Below are 27,424 nucleotides of genomic sequence, written 5' to 3'. Positions count from 1 at the left end.
ACTGGTCACGCTCAATTTTGATAAAAACAAAACCGAAAACTGTGCTACGTTAGGGAGCATCTTTAAGGTTAGTGGACAGGTCCAGCTGCACTTGGCTTCAGCCCATGTAATACATTTAACAAATTGCTTTTTACTCATAATCTGATGTTCTGGAATAGAGAAAGCAAGATAGCTGTAGGGAACACATTACTGTTTATACATGTCGACACCATATCACAAGATGCTACAAACCAAGAAATTAAAATGGTACTTGGAACTAGCCAGAGAACATAGTCCTGAATCACAATTCACCCTCATTCTGACACACCCTACCAGAGCTGGATTTCCTGCATGTATAAAATAAACCTACTCATAAACCATTCGTGAAAAAATAACTCAGCGAAATAAATTAGCTTGACAAGTTCAGGAGCTTTCTAACTAATGTCTTAACTCCTAAGGCTTCCTAAATAAATTGGGACTCCCTTCTCAACTGCCTTGTTTGTTGGTAGTACAGTATCTTTGTATTAAACAGGATTCAACCTGAAACTCAAAATAGAAAATGGGAACAAAGTACTGTGGGTTTTTTTTTCAGTTGAGAAACCATTCTAATATTGGGGTTCCATTTCGCTTACTGAAGACTCCCACAGGGGCTTTGTTCAAGACTGATAGGCACTCAGCTGGTAGCAGGATCAGACCCCAGGAGCCAGGTTTTGTCAGTCCACCCCTGTGCACCTGAATAGGCACTGTTTCCATAATTGAAATGTTCCTTCTGCCTTTCATCGAGGCCAAAAGGGTGCAATGGTGGGCGTAAACCCATAATTTCCTACATTTGCAAGAGACAAATTGGTCCTGCTGATGGAGACTGTGGAGTCAAAATGAGATATTACAATGCTGAAAAGGGCCTCCAAAGTCCAGAACAAGGGGCTGTGAAATATGACCAACTTCTCTCCCACTGAGATGTAACGTGTTCCTGCACAATCAGTTTTGTGCCCGCCAACAGGCTGAATCACCGGAAGCTGCTGCATGGGATTCCTGACTGTATGAATTATTCCCCAGGCACATACATCACATTCAGACACATTCAGGACCCTACCTTCCTGGGAGGACCCGATCTTGTAGGTAAAGACTTCACGCCGTGATGTTGTGCCTCATTTACATGTGCATTTCCCATGAGCACTGCCAGTCCCTAGTGATGAATTACCTCAGGTAACTAAGGGAAAATCAGCTCTTTTGGCATTATGCATGATGTGGTAGATCCTGGCATAACTGCCCATGTTCTGTATATGGACATCTGCACGTATGAAACTCCACGTGCTTCACAATTTCTGTTTTCGCCTCTGGTGAGGAAACAGGGTTTTATGAGATTTCTGATTTTCTTGCTTTTTCTGAACACTCCTGCAGAGGTGTGGGCCAAACATCCACAGCAAAACACATAAACAAAACAGTCCTTGAACCACCTGTTACCAACCATACATTCCTACACAGGCAAGCACAAGGGGATGGGAGAAACACAGGAGCAGAATATCAAATCATAATAAAGGATATCTGTGGTGTTACTGAGGTCCTGAACACCACACAACCATTCCTTACAGACCACTCAGGCCCACAGCTAGGTTTAAAAAAACCCACTCCATTACCATGTACCCCTAATGAATCACTGAACTGTAACAAATCTGATTCCTGGTTCTCCTAGGACGATTCTTGATTGTAGACCCCACTCCCTGTTGGGGGGGGGGGGGGTGAAGCACTCTCATTGGCCAGTCCACTGGGAGAGAGCTTCAAAGTCATAAATGCTGAAAACAGTAATTCACAGCCCCCATTCCATTGACTTTTTTAATGGGCTAGCCCTCTGTTCTCTCACGTGTCTGATTGCAGAATCTGATGGCGTGCTCCCCTGGCCACCAGCTTCCCAGAGCAGCAAAGCTCATGAGCGGGTATAAGGACTTTTCCGGCACTGTCGTTAAAGAGAACCTGGAGTTCCCGCGGTCAGCCCGCAACGCTGCACTGCATCTTATTGGCTGCACAGCCGATCACCTTTCCCCCACTCATTTCTTTTGGGTTTGTATGATTGTAAACCGGTTTTCTGGCAGTTACGACTCCGAAGCTGTGGGATTTTACTGTGTCTTTGACTGTTGCAATCCAAGTCAGTCAGCAGATCTGTTTTTCTGGCGATGCAGAGTAGGTAAAAAGCTACATGGCAACAACCTCATAGAGGATGAACCACTCTATCAATGCACGCTCTCACAGAGATTAATTGACCCCCATGGAAATAAACAGAGTCCTTATCAAGTTGCATTTGGGTGGCAGTGTACCATAGTGATAGCGGCAGTGGCAGTGTAGCATAGCGGTAGGCAGCAGGATTCGTAACCAAATGGATGCAGATTCAATTACCCACTGGAGTACTGCAAGGACTGCACTGGATTGGGCGAGGTGCTTAACCTAGAATTGCTTCAGTAAATATCCAGCTGTATAAATTGATAACATGTAAAAACTGTAACCTATGAAAGTCCCTCTTGACAAGAGTGTCTGCTAAATGCCAATAATGTAATGTAATGCATTTAGGGTCTGAAAGGTTCTTTACACAAATGGAAAATGAAGCAAACATTTGCATGTAAAGCCCTCTCTAGCACAATAGCTCGCGGTGAATGAAAGACGACGACATGAAATCACAGGACAGGTGCTAAAGCCCTCAAAATGTGTCAGACGTGCCACAGTAACTAAGGAGATGGATGACACACCCCGCTGTGGGGAAATGACAGTACAACCCGGGGATGTCAGACCTGTGCATTCATATCTATTCCAGCCATTCTCCTCCCTTAATTATCCCGATTGGTCAATTAGCTGTATGAAGTTACATCTGTGAATATTCCTGCAGTGATTCTTAAGCACCGGGCATTAAAAAATCCCCACCTTAAGCCAAATTGTTTTGTTTGTTAAAAAATAAAATAGAATGTCAAACTAAGTAAATGATTGTGCTAATTAAGTCATTAGAAGCAGAGCCTGGAACAAAAACCAGCATGCACCTGTTTCCTCCGGGAGCAGATACTGACAGGCCTGGTGCAGCAAGCTAATTTCCAGCAGCCATTAATGTAAAGTTTGCGAGATCAGAGGCCGTTGTCCATTAGGGATTCTGATGAACCAAATTTAGCATGCTGTCCTTGAAACAGTACTGTAGAAGCCTGTTCGTATGCACAACAGACAATACAACAAAGCCTGTGCTTACTCTTCAAACGTGACCCCAATTTAGGGCACGCCGTCATAGCTCATACTAAGCAGGAATCCTGAGCGGGTCTACTATAGGAAGGTGTAATGCAAAGGAAAAGGGGGAGGTGAGGGTGAAATGTAAATGTCATGCTGGCAATTAAAGCCCCAGATTGATGAGCAGTATGGACTGTGGTAGCAAATACACTGGGGTTAGTCAGCCTTGGCTTCCTGATTTTAACTCCCCTTTAAAACAAGCCTTTCATAGGAGAAATCAGGTCCCATAAAGATCATACATGCATGGATAAGCTGTGGTGAAATCACACAAACATATCCACATGCATGTAACAGTAGTAGTAGATGTACATGTAGTGGTAGATGTACAAGCACATACATGTAGTAGAGTGTATAGTGTTTCCAGAGGGGGAAAAAAAGCAGAACCCCCAGAAAACCCAGACCACTTGGGGAAAAACTGGAAAATTATTCCCTGACCCTGGGAAAAGGCAGTTGACAGACTCCTGGAAAATATATAACTACAACATATACCTATACTTTGACTATACTGTACTTAGAGCCCGTCTATAGGTATATGACTCACAGACTGCACATTTTCCAGGAGTCATATACCTATAGACGGGCTCTAAGTACAGTATAGTCAAAGTATAGGTATATGTTGCACATTTAGACTGCACATTTTCTCAGGTATTCCCATACCTGAGCGATCTGTTCCTACACAGGCAATCCCAGGTAAATCCATTACATTTATTTTCTTTCTCTTGGACCACAGAAAAGCTGTTTTCATCCCACTGGGATCCAGGGCATTCATGACAGCCCATGTACCCTAAGCCACTGATGACAGCTGCATATCTTACTATAATGCCACTGTCAGTCCGACAACTCTATCCTCACGCCTCTGTGCTGGTTAACTTCAGCAGAGCACCAGCATGGGGTGTGGCACTGTACCTACTCTAAGTAGGTAATGCTGTGGTATATTGTGGTATGTTTGTGGTATAGTCGTGAAGGAGTGGGATTTATAATCCAGAGGTTGCAGGGTTGATTCTAAATTGGAGCACTGCTGCTCCACCCTTCAGCAAGGTGCTTCACCTGAATTGCTTCTGTAAACAAACTGTAACAGACAATGTGTAGGTTGCCCTGGAGAATGTAAGAAATGGCAAGTAAATCATGTTCTATAATCATACCCTATTTTCTACTGGTAGGGTCTGCAAGGGGTTGACGTATGTTCAGTACCTCTAGAGTACAGACACAACCCTTTGACACCAAAGGAACATTATTTATCACAGTAGAAGTAAAGGAGTGACACAGCTTTCGTTATAACAAATTCTGAGCAGCAGAATGCAGTTACACAAACAATCACAACAACAATATTACATTAGCTACAGAAATGATAACCATGGGGAAATAAAGCAATCATGACCTATGACTTTTCACAGAGCTCGTGTCTGTCTCTCCCGCAAGGTTCCTGTGAATAATATTTGTGTCACTGTCCATACAAGATACCTGGGCTTTGTGATATCATCTGACGACAGCTTACAGAACGCTTGCCCTGCGGGTTTCTCTCTCTGCGCCCAGGTAGGTATTATGCATGCTCACAAAACTACAGGGAACTGAAAACAAATCTGTTGCCTGAGCTCAAATCAATAAAGAAAATTTGTAAATGCACACAATATACTGCACAGCGTAGCCTTGGTTACCCCTAGACCCACTCAGCACACACGGATTCATCTCTGGCAAGAGAAGACCCTTTTTTATGAGTCAGTTTGATGAAATATAAATAGCCTTCATCTCCTGCAAACTTTAAGGAACAATCGGTCGGGAAACTGACAGTAATGGATCGGCAAAGCAGAGTGTGCGGGACTTCCTGGAGGGAAACAGACACGACAGCTGTAAATACACAGCCATTTCCAAAAGGCTGCCATCAGTCCACACAGCAGGAGAATACAATGGCATACTTAACCTCTGTCAGAAAATGCCTTTAAATCCAAAGGTGCTCACTAAAGGGTCTCTCACTGCCAAATCCGGTCAGTTATTGTTTAGAGAAATACAGAGAGAAAATTGGGCAAACATACATGTTCAAGGCAATTAGCCAAAATTAGATACTAGTTTAGAAGCAGCATGACGGGCAATCAAATTGCATTCACATTGTAAGTGTATCAATTAGAGCTGAGGATCCAACTGGGACCACTTCATTTGTATCTCTGATTGAAGATCACTTGTGAGCTAACGAAAAAGAAAGCAATCAGGCGTCCAGGCCAAGCAAGATGCCGGAATGGCCACTAATAGGAACTCTCGCATCGGCAATCGTTAGTCCAAGTAACAGCAATGCTCACAGTCATACTGGTAGATGTAATTGGGCAAAAGTTCCTAACACGGGCTTTAAAAACTTTTATGTGCGGCAATTACAAGTTTGTGAGACCAGCAGAGAATGTAACAATGGTTTTGGTGTGCTCCAACAAAAAAAAAAAAAAAAAAAACACAGACACACACACACACACACACACACACAAAAATACTGATAGTTCTGAAATGGAGTGCATGTCCGTTCCATGGACCTTTTTAAAATGAGCAGGAATATCCTGGACCAACATACAAAGATTCCCAAGTTGAAAGAAAAGACCTCACCAACTCCTTTGTTTGCCTCCTCCAAAGTGCACCCACACCTTGGACTCTACAAACTAACAAGGAAACAGGTGGAAATCTCTTCACATGCAGGGTGGCCAACTGGATGTTTAGGAATTTCTAAATCTTGGACATTTTTGTCAATATGCACCTTTTTAGCAGCTAAAGTAAACTAAATGTTTGCGGTTTGGGGGAACATGGCCTACCTGTTCATTCAATGGCACCAGCAGGACAGACTCCATCAGCCAAAGGACCCGAGGGCTGGGGGCTGATGGGATTTGTAGTGTTGGGAGGGCAACTTTGGGGCAGTTTACTGTGTTTCCTTTTTAATCTTTTGTAATTGATTCGTATTGTGTTTTAAAGAGGAAAAATACATATGAAACATTTTAGATATGGTAGAGTGATGCCTGTATGCCAGTATCTATTGGTTTATTGCATTTGTTTAGTTAATTGATTTATTTGATGCTTCTTAGTTTGTTCTAAAATGGCTGACTTCCTTTATAAGATGCAGCATTCAGTCAGTAAGGGGAAAGCTGGCTAAGAATGCAGTGGTGTCTAGAACAGCTGTATAATTGATTTGTATTATTTGTATTTTGTTTGTTTTCTTTTTTTGTTTGCACTAGTATTTTTTTCTTTTTGTTTTTTTTTTCATGAAGTTAGTTTAGTATTATTTTTGTTACTTTCAGCTTTCATGGGTTTGGGTGAATAAACCACCACCATCATGGCATCATCAAATCTTTTGTCTCATCAGGTGTTTTCCTCCCATCACTTCTCAGCTATTCTACAAACAAGTTCATTATAATGGGGACAGACGATTTGTGCAGAGCACGTGAAGGGCTAATAAGCTTCTGTTGAAATCAAATGCGCCTGTGTTTGTTTGTGGAATTGTCAGTGGATAAGAATGCTAGTTTTTGTGCAGCTTACATGACACCATCTTTGATGGAGAGCTTTTCAGCAGTGAGGAGAGGCTCTGGATAATGTGGGCAGCAAGACAGCAGAGTAGACTCTGATATCTCTGGCATGCCCTGACTCCAAGTGCAGCAACAAGAGAGGAAATAAAGAATAAAGAAGTGAAAACTGTGACTCACAATCATAGACATTCTAGTATGACCAGATATTCTGCTCCTGGTAACAGGAGGTTCCGGGGCTGCCGGTGTTCCTGTGATGATGGAGGATCTATTTTAGATCACGTCGATTCCAGAATGTTCATAACAAGCCAGCAAATCAGAACACACGTAGCATTAACAATGGCAGAGACAGAATTATTATCGTAATGAATTATTATGATTATTATTATTGTCATAATATTACCGCATCCAGAGTGACTTGCATAGGTTACAACTTTACTATTAATCATTTATAGCGATGGATATTTACCGAGGCAATTTTGGCTTAAGTACCTTGCCCAAGAGTACAATGGCAGTGCCCCAGTGGGGAATCAAATCACCAACCTTTAGTTTACATGCCCTTGTCATTACCACTATGCCACACTGTCAGACAATCTTCAGACTTGAACACACCAAGCTGACTATCTAGTCCATACATTAAAAAAAAATTTGTGGTACAACCTTGAGTGCCGCACCCCAACAAATCATAAACCAAGCCCTGTGTCAACAGTCCCATCCGAAGGGGTGGGTGAGGTGGGTGACGGGGGGGGGGGGGGGGGGGGGGGGGGGGGGTGATATGGGCAGGGGTTGGGGGGGGAGTAATGGAGATGATTGAATCCTGGTTCAGATGATTGTCTTGCCCTGAAAACGAAGGGGGCCTCCGCCGTAAATCTCTCACTCTTTTCTGAAGTGCGGATTAACAAAGCCTGCGGCCCACCCTGCATTCCCATAAAGTGGCCGCGGCGGAGATACCGCCATTCATCCCGAATTTACAAGAGAGAGATGGGCCACCGCGATAACCTGTGCCTTTTCAAGGAGAACAGCGGCGAGGTGAAGGAAAAAAGCAATCAGGAGGAGGAGAGAGGAGAGTGAAAGAGTGCTGTGTGAGGAGTGTTCAGAGTGGAGGGAAGTGGCAGGGAAATGTAGGACAGGGGAAAAAAGCAGGAATGGAGGGAATTTGTCAGGATTACTCTCAAAAAGAGGGTCCCTGTCCACCAATACGTGCAGGGCTTTGTTAAATAAATTAATAATTAGACACGGATGAACTAAAGTCTTCAAAATTAAGTTTGAAGGATTAAGTAATGCTCTCAGAGAGAGGATGTGCGTGTCATTGCGGCAAGGACTTGAGGAATGGAATTTGCTGGCGGTAATCTTCCCTCAAAATGTAAAGATGGGTAAAAAAAACAACCTTAAGACAGACGGATTTTCATTAAGATGTATAAGATGGTGAGATGGATGACGGATGGATGACAATCAGAAATCCATCAAAGATGATTCATGTAGTTATATATGCAGTAGAGTATACACTAATTTGCACAGACAAGAGAAATTGAATGACCTCGACAGCTTTCAGTACTAGCTTTCTGTGGATATTTAGGACAGAAAAATAGTACCCATTTGTATTTATACTCAAAATCACTTTATTGTGTCAGTCAATACTGACAGTACTGGTATCTGGCATTAACAGTGATACCAAATATCAGAGCAGGCTTTTGACTGAAGTCAAATGCATTGAGCGAACGCCAATATTTACACAGCAACATACATTATGATCCAGATGTGGCATCAGTTGCTGTCAATACAACCTCCTGGCAAAACGCCAGCGCGAGGCGGGAGGCACTTCAGAGAAAGCAGGCACTTTTGATTGCCGCTGGGGGGGCTGGTGATGGCAGCCTACCCCTGCCATTCAAACCGAAAAAGAAGAAGAAAAAAAAAACTGCGCCGCGTTCAACATTGTTTCAATGTCATGTTTGCCGCCTTGCCAGCTGCCTGCGCCCACGACATTCATCAAGCTGTGCTGAATGATTCTGAGCCTCTTTCCAGGCGCTCATTAGTGCCTATTGAATCGCAAGGAAAAGGGAGAATGCCTTTGTAAATGAGATTTCAGTCTCATTTATTCGTTTCGGGCTCTAAATATAAACAACACAGAAGTGGTTGCCAACGTGAAGTGATTTTCCACACAACGACACACGCCGGTGCTACATCACCCCCCCGTCCCCCCCCCCCCCCCCTCCCCCCCCCCCCCCCCCCCCGTGCACATTTGAACAGATTATAATGTCGCCATCACAGAATGATCACACCGGTGCTTACGGTACAACTGTCAGGATTGCGAAAAAGGCTCAGAGCAACACGGCAAGGTAGCGCTCTGCAAGACACAGGGGCTTCTTTGCAGCAATCAGTGTCTCTGCGGCGGGGTACAATGCGTTTTGATTGGCTCGAATCATGTCGAAACGTGACAGCCATGACTCATGAAGCTCTGCTTGTCCATCTCTGCTGATTGTAAAAAGGCCAAGTATGTGCGAACTGTGCAAAGTCAGGTGGGCTCTGCTCTCTTACCTTCTGTCAACCTGTCAGATTCTTTTAATTCTTAATTATGTCTGCTCTGAGGCCCCAAACCTGGTCACACACTCAGTACGCCAGCTCAAATGACAGGGCTGAAACAGAGGGTACAGAAGTGTGTGCCATGTTCAGACAACAGTTCACTAATGGAAATGGCTCAAATTTAGAATCCTATTAGCCTAACTCAACAGTTAGGAAAGTGTCAGAAAGCTCTACCATTCTGTCCACCTCATTAAGTTCTGATGACATTCATATTTTACATTCATTTTATATAATAATATTTCAATATATATTATATACTATTTTAAATAAAGTATACAATTCACATTTATATTATTTTATAAGCTATACAATTCACTCCACCTCATTAAAAAAAGTGTTCTGATGAAATTCATATTTTACATTCATTTTATACATATACTATTTTATAGAACATGTACAATTCATATTCAGATTAATAAGCTCATTCTAAAAACATATTTTCAAAATGAGAAAGCCGGTGACGGCGCGCCCCAACCTTCAATATCACCACCTACAAAAAGGAGCTGTCGTTACAGGCCCTTGTTTACTTTGTGGTACAGCTCGGTGGTTGGATCCGTAATCCATACACTTAGCGCCTAATTCCACAAGATGGATATTTAGACATGAGCACAATTACTTGTACACCCGCCAAAGTTTACTTCCCCCTGTGAAGCCACGCCAGAGTAAGGAGATGCGAGGCCATTTTGTTTGTTGCGTGAGATAAATTCAACCTTCTCATCAGTCCTGAAGTGCATGTTGGATGTACACAGGAGGAGGAGTGCACACTATTTAGAACGAAGGCGTAGAACAGAGCAAAACTATCCCACTGTCCACTTTGTATTTGACCGTGTTCACATGAAGGTCATGGGATTTCTGAGCATGCTAACACGTAAGGTTGTTTCTACTTGCCTAATAAGCCTAGTTCAGTAATAAATAATCAATCTCTTACATTTTAGGGGGATCCAACGCAAAAAAAAGGGCCTCATCAGAATCCAGACCATTTCCTCTGGATTTTTCATCTGCGCTTTGCTTCATTTACAACAAAGATTAGACTAATTAGGAACACAACATCCACACTGTAAATATTTGAAGATTAACCGCGCAAAAACATGAGCTGATGTTCAATTTGTTTTTTTTTTTTGAGTTCCATGAAACATTTTTTTTTTCCATGCTGTAAATAATGCGCTGCTTGGCCTTGCTCCAAAGCCGTGTCTGACTAATTTTTGCTGACCTATAATTAATACTTCTGCTCGCAATATGCGGGTAATCTCCAGGGAAATACTATTGACAAAAGGACTTATTGCAGCAAGATTACACCAAAAAATACAAATAATGGCTTCATCATTCTTTATCTCAGCATGGTGGATAAGCTCATCAATCAAGACTAAAAGGCTGAACACTGCCATGGGCAAAACCCACTGTAGAAGATAAATGATTTTATGCAATACATTGATCTTTTCTGGGGTTTTTGGCTATGATTGCAGAAATAGTCCGTTATGTATTTACTATCCAGCCAAAGATAACATGGTTTAAATGCGAGACGTTTAAAAAAAGCATTGTTTTGCGCATAAAAAAGGCATGAAACACTCTGCTTTGCAGCCTTCTGTGGAAATTGCAATTTCACCAATAATTTCCTACCTGAGGAACTCCCAAAAGAACCCGAGCGCCATGCAAATGATCAATCTCTGGAAAGTGTGCTTATTGAAATAAAACAGCACTTCACATTCATTATTGCTTTTCGGGCCCGTGTGGGACGGAACACGCCGGAAGCTTTGTTTGTTTGGCACTGGAGCACATCATAAATGCAGCAATCGAATTCAGGGGTGAGCAGGCGACTGGAAACACAGGGGTGCAGCAATAAAAGCTCGACACTCTCGCCTCAGCTTTCTGACACGCGCATCAACGGGACTTCCGAGAAAGCCCACGTTCCCACCCAGCCCCTTCTCACGAGGGCCCTTTCCGTGTGTCCTCACACGGGCAAACATGCTTAACACATTCCTGACTACATGTACAAGGCTTTTCCTTGTTACGTTAGTTTGACTCGCCATAAAAAAAGGACCTAAGAGGTCGTCTCGGAGGCAAGGCAAGGAAAGTGACACCTGTGTTCTAGCCGCTCTGACTCGCATCGTCTCACAAATTCCGGGGAGCTTCTCACACTTGACCTTTGACCCTCCCGGGGCTCAGAGGGCATGTGCTTTCACGGTTTGAATTTGCGGTCTGTGTTAAGCTCCCAGACACTGCCTTTACACATGACCAGAGGTCCAAGGCTCAGGCCAAGGCAGTATCACTCCCCTTGTCGTGATAAATGGGCATGTGGAATGCAGAGGCAGCAGACACCAGTCAAAAATAGTCGAGTACACAAGATAAGCACCAGGCTGAGTTAAGCTAGGGCCACCCAAAGGTGAGACAGACCTCAGATGAATGATGTCTTATCGAAATATGTGGAAAAACTCACCCGAAGAGTGACTGGAGTTCTGTTAACTTTTTCCACCCTACAAACAAAAAAAGACCATCTTGCTTTCAGTTCTTCAATTAGCGATAAGCAGGCGGGTCAAAGTGTCGACCGACTTTGGCCGTGCAGAAAAGAGCCTCTCTCTCTGGCAGCGTCTGCGGTGACGGACACGTACGGCGATGCGAGAAAGGACTCCTCCTCTGCTTCTTCCCCTTCCAATTAAGTGGGAGCCAAGCTCGCCTGACAACTTGAGACTCATTATAACTTTTCCCGACGTGAAGGACAGAGAGAAGACACTGTTCCGCGCCCCATGAGCTCTCGGCTCTGGTAGCAGAGCGAGAAAAAGGAAGACCTCTGAATGCTACAGTCCTCTAATGGGCCTGACTTTCTCATCCTGGAAGCCCAGCAGATCATTACTGATTAGGGGGTGAGAGTGATCTGTGCTAACGAGGGCCCCGTTTCTGCCCAGGCCCCGTCTAATTGGTGTCTACAGCAACCAGATAGCCCCAGCACCCCTCACCCGCATCTGTCGGACAGCCCAGTGAACCCCAGCAGTATGCTCATGAGCACCACACACAACAACATACAGACTTCACTATAAATAACACTTTTTGCCTGAAATTCTAAGCCCAGAATTCTAATACTAAGCCTCAGTAAATATCCAGCTGTATAAATGGATAACATGTAAAAAATTGTAACCTATGTAAGTTGCTCTGGATAAGCGCGTCTGCTGAATGACAATAATGTAATGGAATGCACAGCACATGCAACCACAAATCAGTGGAATGGTGTCAGAGCGGGAGGCACAGTCAGCTCAATGCGAGACCTGAGATCTGATGCTCCTTCACCTGTGGGGTGTTCTTAGCTCAGGGCAGAAGAGCTGGGACTAACAAGCTTCCCCCAATTCTATTTCTGTTAGACTAACTGCCTTGTCTCTCACGTACCATCATGATCCATGGACTTGATATTTAAAGGTAGCCTCAATTTTTCCCAATCCTACAGATGAGTGATGAAGCAACTCTCATGACTGGAGAGATGATGTGTTATTCATACGCAGTTCGCCTCGCATGTACTGCCGCGGCATGCTCCTTTTCAGCTGATAAAAAAAATCGATAGGTGTGATGGGCCAAAGTTAGATTGGGCCATTAGCCGAATGTGTCTGCATATGACCTTTTCAGCCACACATCCCCAGATAGACGATCTCTCACTTAAAACAGAATTCTGTCAAAAGACATTTCCATCGGCAAACAGCTGCATTTGTATTAAAAGGTGCGGTATTTTCACAAAGGTCTTTTTCTTTCCCTTCATCAGATCACAAAATTATGCGCTAGGATTAAAAAGGACTCTCAACTCTCCAATTTAAATAAATTAGGCTGTCTTTATAAATGTAACTAAATCACGCTTTTAACTACAACGGAGTCGTACATATCAGAATACTTTTGGGGTTTGTTCCACTTAAACAACTGAGGCTTTCTCTGGATCACCATTGCAAGATAGCCCCATTTTCCCACCAATTTGACTAAAAGAGCCTGCTTCTATGTACTGTGGGCATCACAAATATATGGCTATATAGGGTATACAATAAAGTATATTACAGCAAGATAAAGCACCTTCGAAAATCAAAAATTTAAGAATGTAAACCAATTTCAATATAGAGATTGAAGAAAGTGTTTTGTACCTTACTCACAACGAAAGAGTAAGTGAAAAGAGTAACATATCAGACCTAATTCATCAATATTTCAAAAATAGTACAAAAATCAGCTGTAAATGATTACTTAGCTCCTTTTGGTACTGTTTCAAATAGTAGCACAAATAAGACAACCTTGTTCAGTTTACGCTCTGACAAATGGTACCAATCTGATGTAATGAATGAGCTCTTAATAAAAACAAACAAAACCCAAAAATGAACATTAACCGCTCTGCTGTTACAAACACTCTTGAGTGCTGTTGCTGTTTAACAAATGAGAAATTATTCCCTGTGCAGATTTCTCCATTTCCAGCAAAATTATATAGTGCATGCATTTCATTTTACAAATGTCCTGGTCTTACCCTCTTGTGTTTGGGGGGAAAAGTACAATTTCTCCCATTAATTGAGCATCATTACAAACAAAATAGAGCTGTGAATTATTCACTGAGATAACGACAAAGCTAAGGTCAAAGGTCAAATGCATGGCTACTGAATTTCAACAGAACAGGTCTAACCCAACACAGATGGAATGGCGTTACCCATTATTCAAGTGAAATAACACTTGCATCTGCACCTACAATCATGCAACATCTGAGGCAAACCCATTGTATGTTTTTCTGTCTGTGGCGTAGACACAGATTGTCTCAGACGAAACAATAAACACTAGAAAAGAGAGCTGGGCGGCCGGATTCTCCCACTCTGATCTGATAAACTGCTGCCCGCCTCTCCTCTGCTGCTGATAGCATCTACAACCAGGCCTCACAATCAGGGGCTTACAAGTGCAGTGGAGGGTGCTGGTGGAGGATGCTGAGGGGGCCTGCTATGGCAGAGATTTACCGCATCGACAGGAACGGTGATTACCAGGTTTAAAGGCCAGCGCAGATTGATGATGCCGCAGCTGACACCTTAAAGGTCAGCGGCTCTTCGGGGGAGATGTCTCTTTGAGCCACTGAGGGGGTTGGGGTGGGGGAGGGAGGAGGACTGTGGCGGTGATCGCTTTCAGCTTAGCTCGGTTGCGTGTCCGCGCACGTGATTCTCGAAAACGATAAAGGGGGGGAAATGAGGCCGGGAGGGATCTGCGCCCCAACAGGAAGCAAAAGCGGGAATTCTGGGATAGAGGAGTGGAGAGAGAGTGATGGATCCCCCCATCAGGGCCTGAGGACACAAGGTTATTGCATCGAGGGGCTTCTCTGTCAATCACAGCCGGCGGAAGTGAACCACAGTTTACCCTCTCAGTCACCATGAGGGTGTTTATTTCCTACAGAGCTCTGCCTTCAATGACACCGAGACCTGTTCTCTGGCGGCTAAGCTGGCTTTTGTCTCTCTCTGCACTCATCATTTGATGTATGATTAATTGGAGCTTGATATTTATTGCATGTTTTCTGCTTAAAGTCATTAAGTGTTTGGGAATGAGCCTCTGGGGAGCTGCTTAATAGCAAACACTGCATCAATGACTCTCGCGAGGACTGGTTGTAAGTGCTCCGATCGTCCAAACAAAAACTTTCCTGCCGTGCTAGCCTCCCATAGTATCCTCCCGGGCGCCCCTAGAAAGAGGGTCAGGTATCTATTCTTAAAAACTCTTTCATCTATTATACATGAGCCTCTGCCCCCTTTCGGCTCCTTCTGTTTGATCTATAATAACCACCAATGCCCCGCCATTTCTCCAGTGCACACCAATCAAATTAAACGGCCAATTAGTGACAGGTCTTTTCTTTTTAATTGCTGAATCCGCCCTCCTGTAGCGATCTCTAAATTAATAGAGTAATGAATGCCAGAGTTTGCCTAATTTCCAGTGCCTGACATAGTTTGCAATTTTATTGAATGCTGCCAGTTTTAATGGCATCTGAGGGTGTATCATTCACAAACATTCTCATACCTGTTTCTATGCCCTGCCGAGCGGGTAAATCAAGGTTTGTTTCCATTGTATGAAACGTAATACATTTGCTGTTGTCTCAGCTGGAAAAGGGAGCCCAATCAAAGGATTAGGAAAGAATTTTGGATCTTTTCGAATAAACAGCTGGAAATTGAAAAAAAAAAATTTGCAGCAGGTACTGGTGGGTCTTTTGGAGGAGAGAGAAAGGAGACGGGTGCGATGTCAGACACACGTAGGCATGGAGAAATAAGAGAGAGACGCCATATCAGACACACTGAGGAACTGGAAGCCAAAAATACATTTGAGAAAAATTCAAATCTTTGAGAGAGAGAACACTGGGCTGAAATGCATTTCTTAGGACTTGCCGTGTACTCTCAATATTTCCACTTTCAGCTGAAGCATTTTATGAAAGATTATCTTGGGTGCTGGTTGATTGAAAGGGACTGTTGTGGGGCAAAATAAACTGAGCCCTAAAATCTACAATTTCGGTAATCGCGGGCGTGTTTGGAACGTGCAAAACATTTGCACTTTTGTTCACATTAATTCAAATCGGCTTATATTGTTGTAAACAACAGTTAGCGTATTAGTATGCATTGGTAATAGCATGGTTGTCTACAGGACAAAAATAATTTGAAATACCAGAGGCTTAGCAAGACTAAAACATGTACTTTACAATCCATAAATACTGCTCACCCCCTCATGAGATTACAGTGTCCACTTGCTCAGGAGACAATTTTCAGCAAGGTGTCACAACTCACATTTAAATCCGCTAGATATTAATTAAATTTAGATTATCTCCCTATGACTGCTGCTGTTTTCAACAAAATTTGTTCAACATGATTTCATTATTACGGGTGCTGTGTTAAAATGAGACAAGTGTTTTAAATGGGTTTGTATTATTTGGTCCTTAAGACTTCACCCTTAAAAAAACAACCCATTCTCTCAGTAAGCAGTTCTTGTGAGCTGAAAGTAGTGTGAAGGGATCTATCTGCCAACATGTCTGCTCTTAACAGCTGCAGTGCACTAGAGAGTCTAAAAGCATCCAATACAATCCACAACATACAGTTACAGTGACATACAGTAGTAGCAAAAGGGATCTGGATTTCCTGAACAGGTTTAAGACATGGCATTATCGATTGAATACATTACCTTCTGTCCCAATAGTATGGCGATTTGATAATTGTCACATTACTTTTGTATGTGAGGCAATGCAACGCAATTAACTGTGAATTTAGTATTAATTGGCTTAGCACAAGGCCTTATCGAGGGTGTTGAGAAATCAATACAAACGAATGGAGGATTAAAGATGATAATACACAGCAGTTGGTAATGATAGTCATCAGCTGTGTTGGTGCTAAAAAACACCACAGAAAATGTCCACTCTTATCCGGAGCAATTTACATAGGTTACAATTTTTACGTTATCCATTTATACAGCCGGATATTTTACTGAGGCTATTCTGGATTAAGTGCCTTGCCCAAGGGTACAGCAGCCCCAGTGGGGAATCAAACCAGAACCTTTTTGATATAAGCCTTGCTCCTCACCGCTATGCTACACTGCCACCTGAGAGAACTACTTCTCTCCCAAAGAGAAGATTATTTTCAAGTGTGATGTTCAGGGTAAACAAATCAGCCTCTTTCCTCTGGTCCTGTCCTGGCTCCATTAATCACTGTTTATTAATACGGGATGGGATTACTCAAACTCCAGCACTCCAGCAAGTATCAGATGTTCCTCAACACAGCGCATGGGATGGCAAAACCGATGTTATCCATGACAAAGCCCTCATACGTGATCACTGATCCTTACGCAATGTGTGAACACTGTCTCGTTGACAACCAATGCCACACCGTATATGCTAAGAATTCATGGTCCTCTACAGCTAGAGCTTTTTTCAGATAGAAAAAAAACCAGCAACTATGGCACTGTTTGTCTGTAATCAAAATCACAAACTGTGAAAATGTCATGTACACAGGTTAACGATGACATATGTGTGGAAAAATCAGATTGTTTAGACTGAAATGCACACAAAAAAACTGTGCAGCAATATGGTTAGTGGCAAAATGAATGTAAACTATTCTAACACAAGCAATATGCTATCAAACACAGTCACCGTTTCTTCAGAGAAATATGCATTCAAAGGCTTGGTGACATACTGTTTCAGATATTTTCAGGAGAACCGCTGCCTGAGACTGCCTCTTTGACAGGATAAAATAGGACTTCTTTATTTTATGAATGTTGCTTTGGTATCCCCACCCCCCACCCCCTGGAGGCGGTGTCACAGCTTTTAATAAGTGACAGTATCTCTCCTCAACAAACGTACACAGAGCCACTGCTTATAATTTTGCTAACAATTGACTTGGGGTTGCAGAGGGTAGGTTACGTCTAAATTCCATGTGGGCCATTCAGGGTAAGCAGGTAAAGTGGTTGGCTATATCCCTTAGTGAAATGGATGTTGGATGGGTGTGGATCTGATGAACACCAGAGAAGATCCGGTCGATGCAGGAACATGGGCGGAAGAAGACATGAGGATCTCTGGCTCCAGCTGCTCCCTCTTATTGTTACACACTGAAGAGCGTGCTGGTCCCTGTGATTTGTGCAGCTGCAATACTTTCCCCCGCATCTGCATGTGGTATGAAAAGGACTGTCTTAAAGGCAGTGCCAGAGACTCTGAGGTACATTTTTAAGGTGGTTCCGCAGGTCCAGCTGGAGGGGGCTTCTGGGAGTGCCCCCCCCCCCCCCCCCCAACTTGATTATCCTGACACACGTTCCTCTTCCCAGCGCGGGCAGATCAGAAGCAGCACCCATCTACACACAAAACATGCCCAAAGAGAGTCCCCTCCTCCCTCCCAGGCCCCTCCCCTTTCCCCCGCGCCCCTCTCCTCCAGGTGTATTTACACTGCCTGCTAACTGACACATCGCCAGTGTTTTTCGCCGCTGATTGAAAACAGCCGTCTCGACCGCAGCTGGCCCGGGACTAATTGAATTTGGAGCTGGTGATCTGGATCAAAGAGTCCAACGTAAACGCCTTGTGGATGAACTGCGGGCACATGCGGCAACACCTGCTCTCCGTCGCTCGGAAGATTTATTCACTTCGCGGACAGTCTTAGCTGGGTCAGCTTCCCATGCTTACATTAAACTAATGAACCAGATACGCAGGCCGGGCAAACAGACTACTGTAATTCAGTTTCACACCGCGGTCCCATCTACGACCCGCAACCCTCAAGTTATGAGTCAGAGATGTTATCGATTAGAAAACGTGTCAGTGAGTATATCTCTGCGAGAAAAAGCCATGGAACAATAAATGGAGCATTTATTTTTGTAGCATTGCCTGCCCACATTACAAGGTAAGGAATCAATACTTACAAATACCCCTGATAATGCGAAGGCACTGGGCTTCATCATCCAATACATTGTTTACTACTGAACCCATGTGTTGCCACAATCAGAGAGGAACGCTGTAGCTTCGAATGGGTTCTTTGATTTCATCATCTGATTTTTTAAAAAATATTCCAAGTGATTTTGGCACAGCTTTTTGATGAGAAAAAAATGTCAGCATAATATTTTGGTAAGTTTTGTGCGGTTTTGAAATTCTACTCAAGCAAAAATTTATCTAATCAGTGTCAAGTGAAATGGAAATAACGTCAGCTTTTTCTTCAGGTCCTAACCACAAAAACATATTTGTTAGATATTTAATGATACTGACAAATTATTCATCCCTCAACAACATCAACATCCTCAGCAGTTCCATCCATAGAGAGATCACATACCTGCCAAGGACACCAAGGCCAGGTAAAATTTGAGTTTTCTTTAAAATTTCACCAGATGCATTCTGGGGACTCGGCACTCAGATCCCGCAGTTTGAGAATCCAGCTCTACTGAACTGTGACTTTCTGAAAGAAGTTGTGGATACCATGGACCAGGAAACCCACCCTTTCGGGAAATTATCTGTAGCTAAATATTTCATGCATAACCCATCCATTATACATTTCGACAAGAGGTGGCGTTCAGGGCCAGGCGGCAAGCCGGGGGTTTGGGGATCACTCAGTGGCGGTGAGGTCTGTGACTGAGAGGCGATTTCAGCTGCGAGCTTTGTCATGTTGGAGCCAGGACCCCCGCCCACGCCCGTCATCCCCCGCACCCCCCCCCCCCCCTTCCCCCCTTCATCTACACTCATACCCACTCCACACCTCAAATGTAAGCCACAATGGTGTTTTTTGTTCCTAACAGAGAGAAACAAAAGGCCCAGAACGCCAAGTCTGGAAGCATTTTTTTCAGAGCACAGTTTCTGCATTGACTATGAGCTCAGAGAAGTGGCCTGTGAACATCGGGTAAAAACAGGGCTAGTCACTGCGAGCCTCCCAGAACATAAACAGACTCACAATAACCCAATAAGAAATCCATGGTGATTAGGCTTGTGGGCAGCCCTTCAGGTTATTGTCAGTTCGCTGACGGGGGCCTAACAGCACTGAGCATCGTGTAATCTTTAAATTGTCAGACTTAAATTCACATGCCTGGTTCCTCTTTTCCTCTTCTCCTTAATTCATGACAAGACTGAGTAGAGATAAATCTAGAATGCCTTGGGAGAGGATTTCCAAAGCCCTGCCAGCTCTGACCAGGGGGAAATACCAAAAGCTTTATCAGTTACCCGTTTAAAATCTCACCAGGGTTTCCTTTGAGTTCTGGCCTAAACCTTCCTATCAGGAAGACGGATGAATATGGAGAGAGAGTGTACTGGGACCACTGAAAGGAGAGGAGTTATGAAAGTTATTAATTCCACCAGATACACCCCCATGTCAAGAGAGGCACAGATGCTACCTCTGTGTCGCTGTATGGATGGTACTCACTCCAATGTTCACTGGACTGAGTAACTGAAGTGATTCTGTGCAGTCCCTGGCATAACCCCTCAGCACAATCACTTAGCTAGCTGTTTGTATGTTAACACTAACTGTACTGCGAAGAAAACAATAGTCAATATAGCAACATAGTGGTACTTCTTATACAAAACAATAAATAATTCAAGTGTGTAGTGCCATGTGCGCGCACACACACACACACACACACACACGCACACACACACACACACACACACACACACACACACACACACACACACACATACACATACACACACACACACGCACACGCACACTCATGCACACGCACACACACACACACACACAAAAACATCAAGGAATATGGGCCCCCTTTCCCCCTTTCAAAGATGAATAGTTTATATCAGGCAATAGAACAGCCAACGTCTTATACACTGTACTGAGTTCTTTCCTGAACAGCCTGCAGCATGGTTTACAAATATGTCACCCATGATCCACACTAACAGGTGAGCACAACCTTTTATCACTAATTTGCACATATACAAGAATAATGCAGAAGCACGTTTATAAATGTCAAACTTATAATAGACAGCTGATTTTTTGACTTGGTTTGGTTGTCTACAGCTCAGAGTACCTTTGAGGTAGCTCTTATAGCATAGCAAATTGTGTGTTACCAATATATGACAATGATCAGTCAGATTTGTTATGGGCTTCTTTAAACATTGCTAAAGGTGAAACATAAATATTTGAAACAATAAATGCACTCAGAACAAACTGAAGCTGACTGATTAGCTTCTAGTTTTGAAAGGAAAAAAAGTCAGTACTGTAGTGTACCGCACTATACTGTTATGGACAAGTCCGCACTAATTTATGATCAAACTATCACTGCCATGGGTTTAATTTCACAAATTACAAATTGTCAACGTTAGACGATTCGATTAACTATTTATTTTCAATACGGGAGCATATGTTCAAGCTTACCTTGTGATCAATGATGCTGCTGTATCCCTGTAAGGCCGATATCTGGGGGGTTTGTGCCTTAACGTTTTGGGTTTTGGGGGGTAGTTCGTTCTGCCGGCGATCGACTTCATTTTGATCCCTGGACGTGTTGTTGTAGCTAGTGTTATACACGAGCAGCAAGCTGGTACACATGGTAACCACGAGAAACACTGCCACGCCATGACGCTAAAACAGAGAAAGCCGGGGCATCATAAACCTTCACTGCATTTACATCAGAAAAAATAAGTTATGCGAAAAAAAAAAAATCATACCGCAGATATTCAAACTGGAAATTCATGTTTACAGTGCTTAAGTCGAAATTTTTGATTCAGCGAACCTCCAATTTTTTTAAGACTTTCGCGCTTATACGATTAAGTACTGGTACTGACATGCTGACATATAGTCAGTTTTCAGACAGCATGATAAAAACATGAATTATGCTCTGACACATGCGCCCCACGCGACCCTCTCCAAATAATAAATAAATAAATAATAGAGAGGTATTTTAAATGCAACTTATGACAACAATGTTGTAAGGAGTATTTCACTGTAACTGATGCAACCTTAAAACAGATTTAAACATACTGTATCTCTCAGTGATTGAGGCTAATTGCACCGTTTTGTGATAACAGATTCGAAAGATCTTATGACAACCTACTATATTACAGGTGGATGACTGGTTGCGTCTCTGACAACAAATAATTGATTTTAATTATACCAAATATGTTGGGTAGTCTTCACCTCTGAGCTGTGTTTCAATTCGTTTTAACTGACATGCATACTGTAAATTTAACGCTGGAGCATTTTGTATGTAATAATGTAAAAATATTATTAAACATTCCAGAATTCACGCTTAGATATAGTTTATGAAGTCCTGAACGAATGACTGTATGAATCATATTCGCCTTTGCTTCTTTAAGCTTTTCGATGCATCAAATACAAAAATGCATGTATAAAAATAAAATAATTTAGTTTTAAAAAATTAGCTATATTGTACTATCAAATTCGTTGCCCAGTCAGACAGGCATCTGTAGGCTAGGACTATTGAATCATACATGCCATTATTTTAATTTACTTTAATCTGGCATGTGCGGGGCTATTGTAGTTGCCAGCGGAGGAAAAGCAATGCTCTCAAGAACGATGATTTAATAGCAGCAGAACTCGACTATTTCGATCATTACACATTCCGCAAAAGTATGACAGAAAGCTGTTACCATCGGTGTCTTCATTTTGTGGTGCGCTCCCCTATTTCAACGGATCTGCACATGTAGGTCCACTTTCCCTCATAGTAAATCAAACTAGGTGGAGACCGAAAATCCCCATCACATCCTCGGTCCGGCTGGAACACATCTGATCCGCTAGAGAGTGCATCGCTGTTATGTCAGATTATTGTTCGTGCGGGTATAGACTAAAGCCATTCTCTCACTGTAATGCACAGAACGAGAGCTGTAGGCAGATGTTGCCACTGTAACTCTTCATGGTCTTAAAGTTCACTGTGTTTGAGGTCGGATTTAGAGTATAGAGAACAAAGGCATTCCATTTTACAACAACCGCACTCCTCTGCAATATTAACGTTGATTATTCCCGGGGTCAGGAAATAATTATCCAGTTGTTTCCCAATTAGTTGTGGGCTTCTTGCATTTTCGCTTACCTATGGAAAATGCACTACGTTCGGCGCTTTGCGACAATTCAATTGTAAAAATGCGATATCACAAATAAAACTGATAAGTGTAAAGCTGTCTAATTCCAAGTTATAAAAGCTCAGTCATATTTGCAAATAAATAATAAAAAATAAATAAATAAAATGTAGATATAAATAAGAATAATAACGATATGTGTGAATGGCATAGAGTCCTTCTGTATTGTTAAGATTATGCCACACACAAATCACTCACTGTTTACAGATTTTTATTTAGATTTTATTTGTAATAACATCTCAGGAGTATTGGTCAGCTGGAATCACACAATATCAGAGCAAGTTACGCTTATATTTTTGTAGAAGCACACCATAAAGTGTGGAAGCACAGTATTGTCATAACATTACACAGGTCTTTCTTTGGCAGACCATTACCCAAGACAATTTAAAAAGCAAGTTTACATCGTAAGCAAAAAAAAAAAAAAAAAAATCAACAAGGAGCAAAACCCATGCAAAGTACCATAACATACCCTACATACAGTACAAGAACACCATTTTAGACATGAATATAAACACCACAGGGAGACAGTGGGTAGATTACTCTGGCGTCTTATTGTCATGGAGCTTAAGGAGCAGTGACGGATAATGAAGGAGTTACTGTCAATAGCAAAGCAAGGCAACAGCTTTGGTCTCATTCACAGCAGCCCAGATAGATGAAGGAAAGCAGGGATTTGGTGGCTCTGCCAGCAGCAGTCAGCTTCATCACTTCTGAGCCAGTGTTGGAGAAAAAAAAAAAAAACAGGCCTGGGCCATTGAGTGCTTAACAGATGCTCTTCTCCAGAGCAACTTAGATAGCACACTTTCATTTCATACGGCTGGATATTTGGCTGCAGTTGGCCAGTGGGGAACTGAACCAGCAACCCTTGGGTTCCAAGCCCTGCTCCTTACCAATGCACCACCCTGCCACCTCAGAGAAGGGGACCCTCCAACCATTCCAGAGCTTATTCTATCTATACACAGGGGTGTGCGTTTATGAGCCCTCATTGTCCATGTTGTGTATGACGCGGTTCTGTTTCTGCTGCTTCTGTTTCTAATGTCTGCTGTATTTTGTACACTGTCATCTCCTTGAAACCAATAAAAAATTTGATCACAAAAAAAGAAACCCTGGGAACTTTAGCTACCATTCAGGCATCAGTGGGCATGACATCATAATTTCCTCTGATGAACGCTGTGGATGCTCTTTACGAGGTAACCACAAATCCTCAGCCCTTTTCAGCCCTGCAGATTCCCTACAGAGCATTCTGTCTGACAGTGTATTAATAAAATGCTGCCAATATAAGCCTGTAATCTAGAAATATCTGTACAGTGTGACTTCCATTTACTAGCCTGAATTACTCATCAATCATCTTTCAGTAAAATGGAGCTAAATAACGGGACGTGTTTATTCCACAGTGGAAATGTCTATTCATATCTAATATTTGAAGCATCACTTGAAGTTCTCGGTGTCCTTAATTATAAAGATTGACAGCAAGGGGCACTTGATGGGGTGCTGAGTTTATGTCACTGTGATGTAGACATTCTGACAAAATGTATTTTATACTGAGGGCTTTCCAAAGAGGTCGAAAGGGATGTCAGAACTGATGCTGGAGAACCATCAATGCTTTATAGGATAATTTGAGAGCTGACAGCCCTGTTTTTGGAGCCCTGTCCTGTATCTTCCAAGTCCCCGCAATGTTGTGTATTATGAGAACACTGTCTTCTGCATTAATTACCCCTAATCGCTGATCCATTATGTCAGTAAGGGTCTGGTTCAAAATTGTGGAACTGTCTGTGGCTGTCATACATTCAAATCCAAATGTAAAGTCTTTATAGGTCTATTATACCTGACATGAAATGGAAATTTGTCTTTGTCACATACATCGTGTCTTCAAAACCAATAAACAGCAAACAGCCTCACATCACAACAATATCTAATTTACACATTTGACGGTGCAAATGAACACTTCATTTGATGGCGACATCAGATTCAATCTTATCTGTTGCATGCTGGAGCGGGAATATCATTCAGGCAGTTTCTGCAGTGGCAAGAACGTATCCATATTTCACAAAGCATAAAATGATTTCAGAAATCACAGGATCTCCTGAGAACTGCTAACACACTCGTGCACCCTGATCTGCTTTCCTGTGATCTCTCCTCTTTGCTCACATTGCTTAAGTGTATCTGTGCATCTCGGGCATTAGAAGTCTGTTTGAACGCTGCTTTAACCATGCTGAAGAAACTTTATTCTTGAAAGCTCACATCACAAGTAATAGGGACAGCAGGGACACCTCCCTGGGCCAAATTTTCTGGATGCTTTCCCCCCCCCTCTACACAACCCTGTTTTTAGGATCTGAAATTACATTGCAACACCGTGACAACCTCTGTAATTGAGTAGGAGTGATGAATCAAAGTGAACGCAATTCTCTGAAACTCTTGCATGCAGTTACCACCTATTTTTCACACCACATGCCACACAGTGTGGTGGGTGCTCATTGGAGGATGGGTGCCTCTCTGCTGATGTCATCTGAGCAGCTGAAGGACCCTGACGGATAACGGGGTGCCTGAGAACTGTGAGACAAGGAAACCCTCACCCACCAACCTATGTGAGATTGTTGGTAAACGAAACACCCAGTTTGGAACTCAGGCTACGGGGTGAGCATCTTACCATCTGAGCCGCTTGGGACCCCATACCAAAATTTTAATGAAAACTCGCGAGAGGGCTGTTCCTCTACCCTCAAAACTCTGCCATTATAACACAAGTTGAAAATGAAGGTTTAAGAACTGGGAGCTAATAAAACTATTATTTTGTGGAGTCAGTGTGACTGACTGTTTCCCTGGCTTTTTGTATTCCCTTTGGGCTTTTCAGCTCTGACTGAAAATTTACTGAGGGTCTTTGTGTGTTCACTGTGGAAGCACGGCAGGTCTCAAGGTCCACTCGCTTGGCTATCCTTCTGTTCAGGTCCTGAGAAAGTCTGCATGTCTCGGGTTATTCTTTTTATTGCTGGTTTTCAACCAGACTTGTTAGCATCTCCATGGTAGCAAATGAAAAAAAAAAACATTCTATCTTTGGGTTCTGCTTCAAGTCATTACTGCAGATGTAGTTTGATTTTGGCTTTTATTTAAAAATAATAATAATAATGCTATAATTGTGATGATTTTTCTTTTTACTGGTCAATGCCAAGATGGGCACATGTGAATTTGTGGGTGTAAAATTCTGTTATGATAATCTATCGACAGTGAGCTGTAACCAACTTAACCATGTTCAGTGTGAGTTGTTTGCTACCTGATCTATTTGACTAAACCGCTTCGTAATTGAAGATGGTCTTATTATTCATTATTTATACCTTTATACTGGAAAAACATCTGACAAATGTAAGCTACCATCACATACTGAACACCCACCTCTTGTGACTCTATCTTGACTTGCTCACCCACCTAATCTTACTGCTTCATTCCTTCCTAGCTTGTAGATCACTGTGGGGGTATTGTTGCACTTGGTCTTCTTGATAAAAAGGCACCTCTGAATTCAATATGGAACTGACTATTACATACAGCATTGTGTAATGGAATAACACATGTACAGTTGCTGCCTGTATGTGCTGTTATTATAGGACCATATTAGATACGTTTTTGTACCACTTTTCTGCAAGTTGCTGGGCATAAAAGCATCATCCAAGGACTAAATGAAAATGTAATGAACAGCATCTTTACTGGTGTTAGTCACTACATATTTTGTTTAGGGCATATATGGGAATGATGCTATGATGCTTCTGTGGCCCCATCCTGCTCCGAACATGTCTGAAATTGCATGACTTCCCCATGGAGGTTAATGGATGTGGTACCGAATGACTGGCCAGAGCCCTTTTTCTCTTTTCGTTTTTTAGGTAAACGATCCCTGGTGAAGGATTGCCTAACATTTGGTGTTGCATTTTTTTCTAAGGATGCTGATGAATGTGCACGGTTACAGGGGTTAGCGGTTTAATGGGCATTTGAATTTGTCTGTACTGATAGCAGACTGTAGAATTTTTCAAGTTTATGCGACCGAAGTGAGAGTGCCAACATGTTTTAAAATCATTATAAAGAAATTAAAAAGTGATTTGTGAAAAATGAGGTATTCCCTTGTCAGGATCAATTCTTGGTATTGGTCCATGGCCTGTAAGGACCAGGGACCACTGAAGCCAATCCCCCTATTAGAACGGGTGGGAAAGAGTAGAGAGAGGGCCAACAGACATTGCAGTAATGCACCTCTGATTTATCAAGCGCTCACATACAGTGGGATTTAAGACTGAGCTTTGCCTTCCATCGGATAATTACTTGCCAGGGTGACGAATTGCTGGCTTTGACGACACAGAAAAGTTTTTAATGATGGAGTTTTTAGGTTACACACTTTTTATGAGTTACAGGTTACAGCATTGTAGGGTGAGCGCTACATTTTGGTAGCTCTACAGTTATTTATCACCCAAAATCTACAGAGCTACTGGTGAAGGCTGCTCTGCATACAGATTGTATTTGCATACAGAACATTTCTGTGTTTGGCAGCATAATGAGACACAGGCTCTGAGGCTGGGACAAACAGTGAAACTGAAATATAGGGTGCATCACTGAAATTCTTTCCACTCAT

At 42.6% G+C, this 27,424-nt stretch overlaps 1 protein-coding gene across 1 annotated transcript in view; it reads right to left on the bottom strand.

The window, feature by feature from the left end:
- The window catches only part of st6galnac5a (ST6 (alpha-N-acetyl-neuraminyl-2,3-beta-galactosyl-1,3)-N-acetylgalactosaminide alpha-2,6-sialyltransferase 5a), a 33,371-nt gene extending 10,831 nt beyond the window's left edge, over positions 1 to 22,540 (bottom strand). Inside the window, exons 1-2 of the mRNA XM_036554460.1 lie at positions 22,342 to 22,540; positions 21,110 to 21,313 (exon numbers count right to left, since the gene is read on the bottom strand). Of these exons, the coding sequence (XP_036410353.1) occupies positions 21,110 to 21,313; positions 22,342 to 22,356 (219 nt within the window). The 5' untranslated portion in view covers positions 22,357 to 22,540. The remainder of the gene's footprint in view (positions 1 to 21,109; positions 21,314 to 22,341) is intronic.
- Positions 22,541 to 27,424: the final 4,884 nt, after the last annotated feature.

The sequence above is a fragment of the Megalops cyprinoides genome, chromosome 20 (genome assembly GCF_013368585.1).
Source record: "Megalops cyprinoides isolate fMegCyp1 chromosome 20, fMegCyp1.pri, whole genome shotgun sequence".
Lineage (NCBI taxonomy): Eukaryota > Metazoa > Chordata > Actinopteri > Elopiformes > Megalopidae > Megalops > Megalops cyprinoides.
The sequence above is the reverse complement of the archived record's forward strand: the minus strand, read 5'-3'. Positions and strand labels throughout refer to the sequence as shown.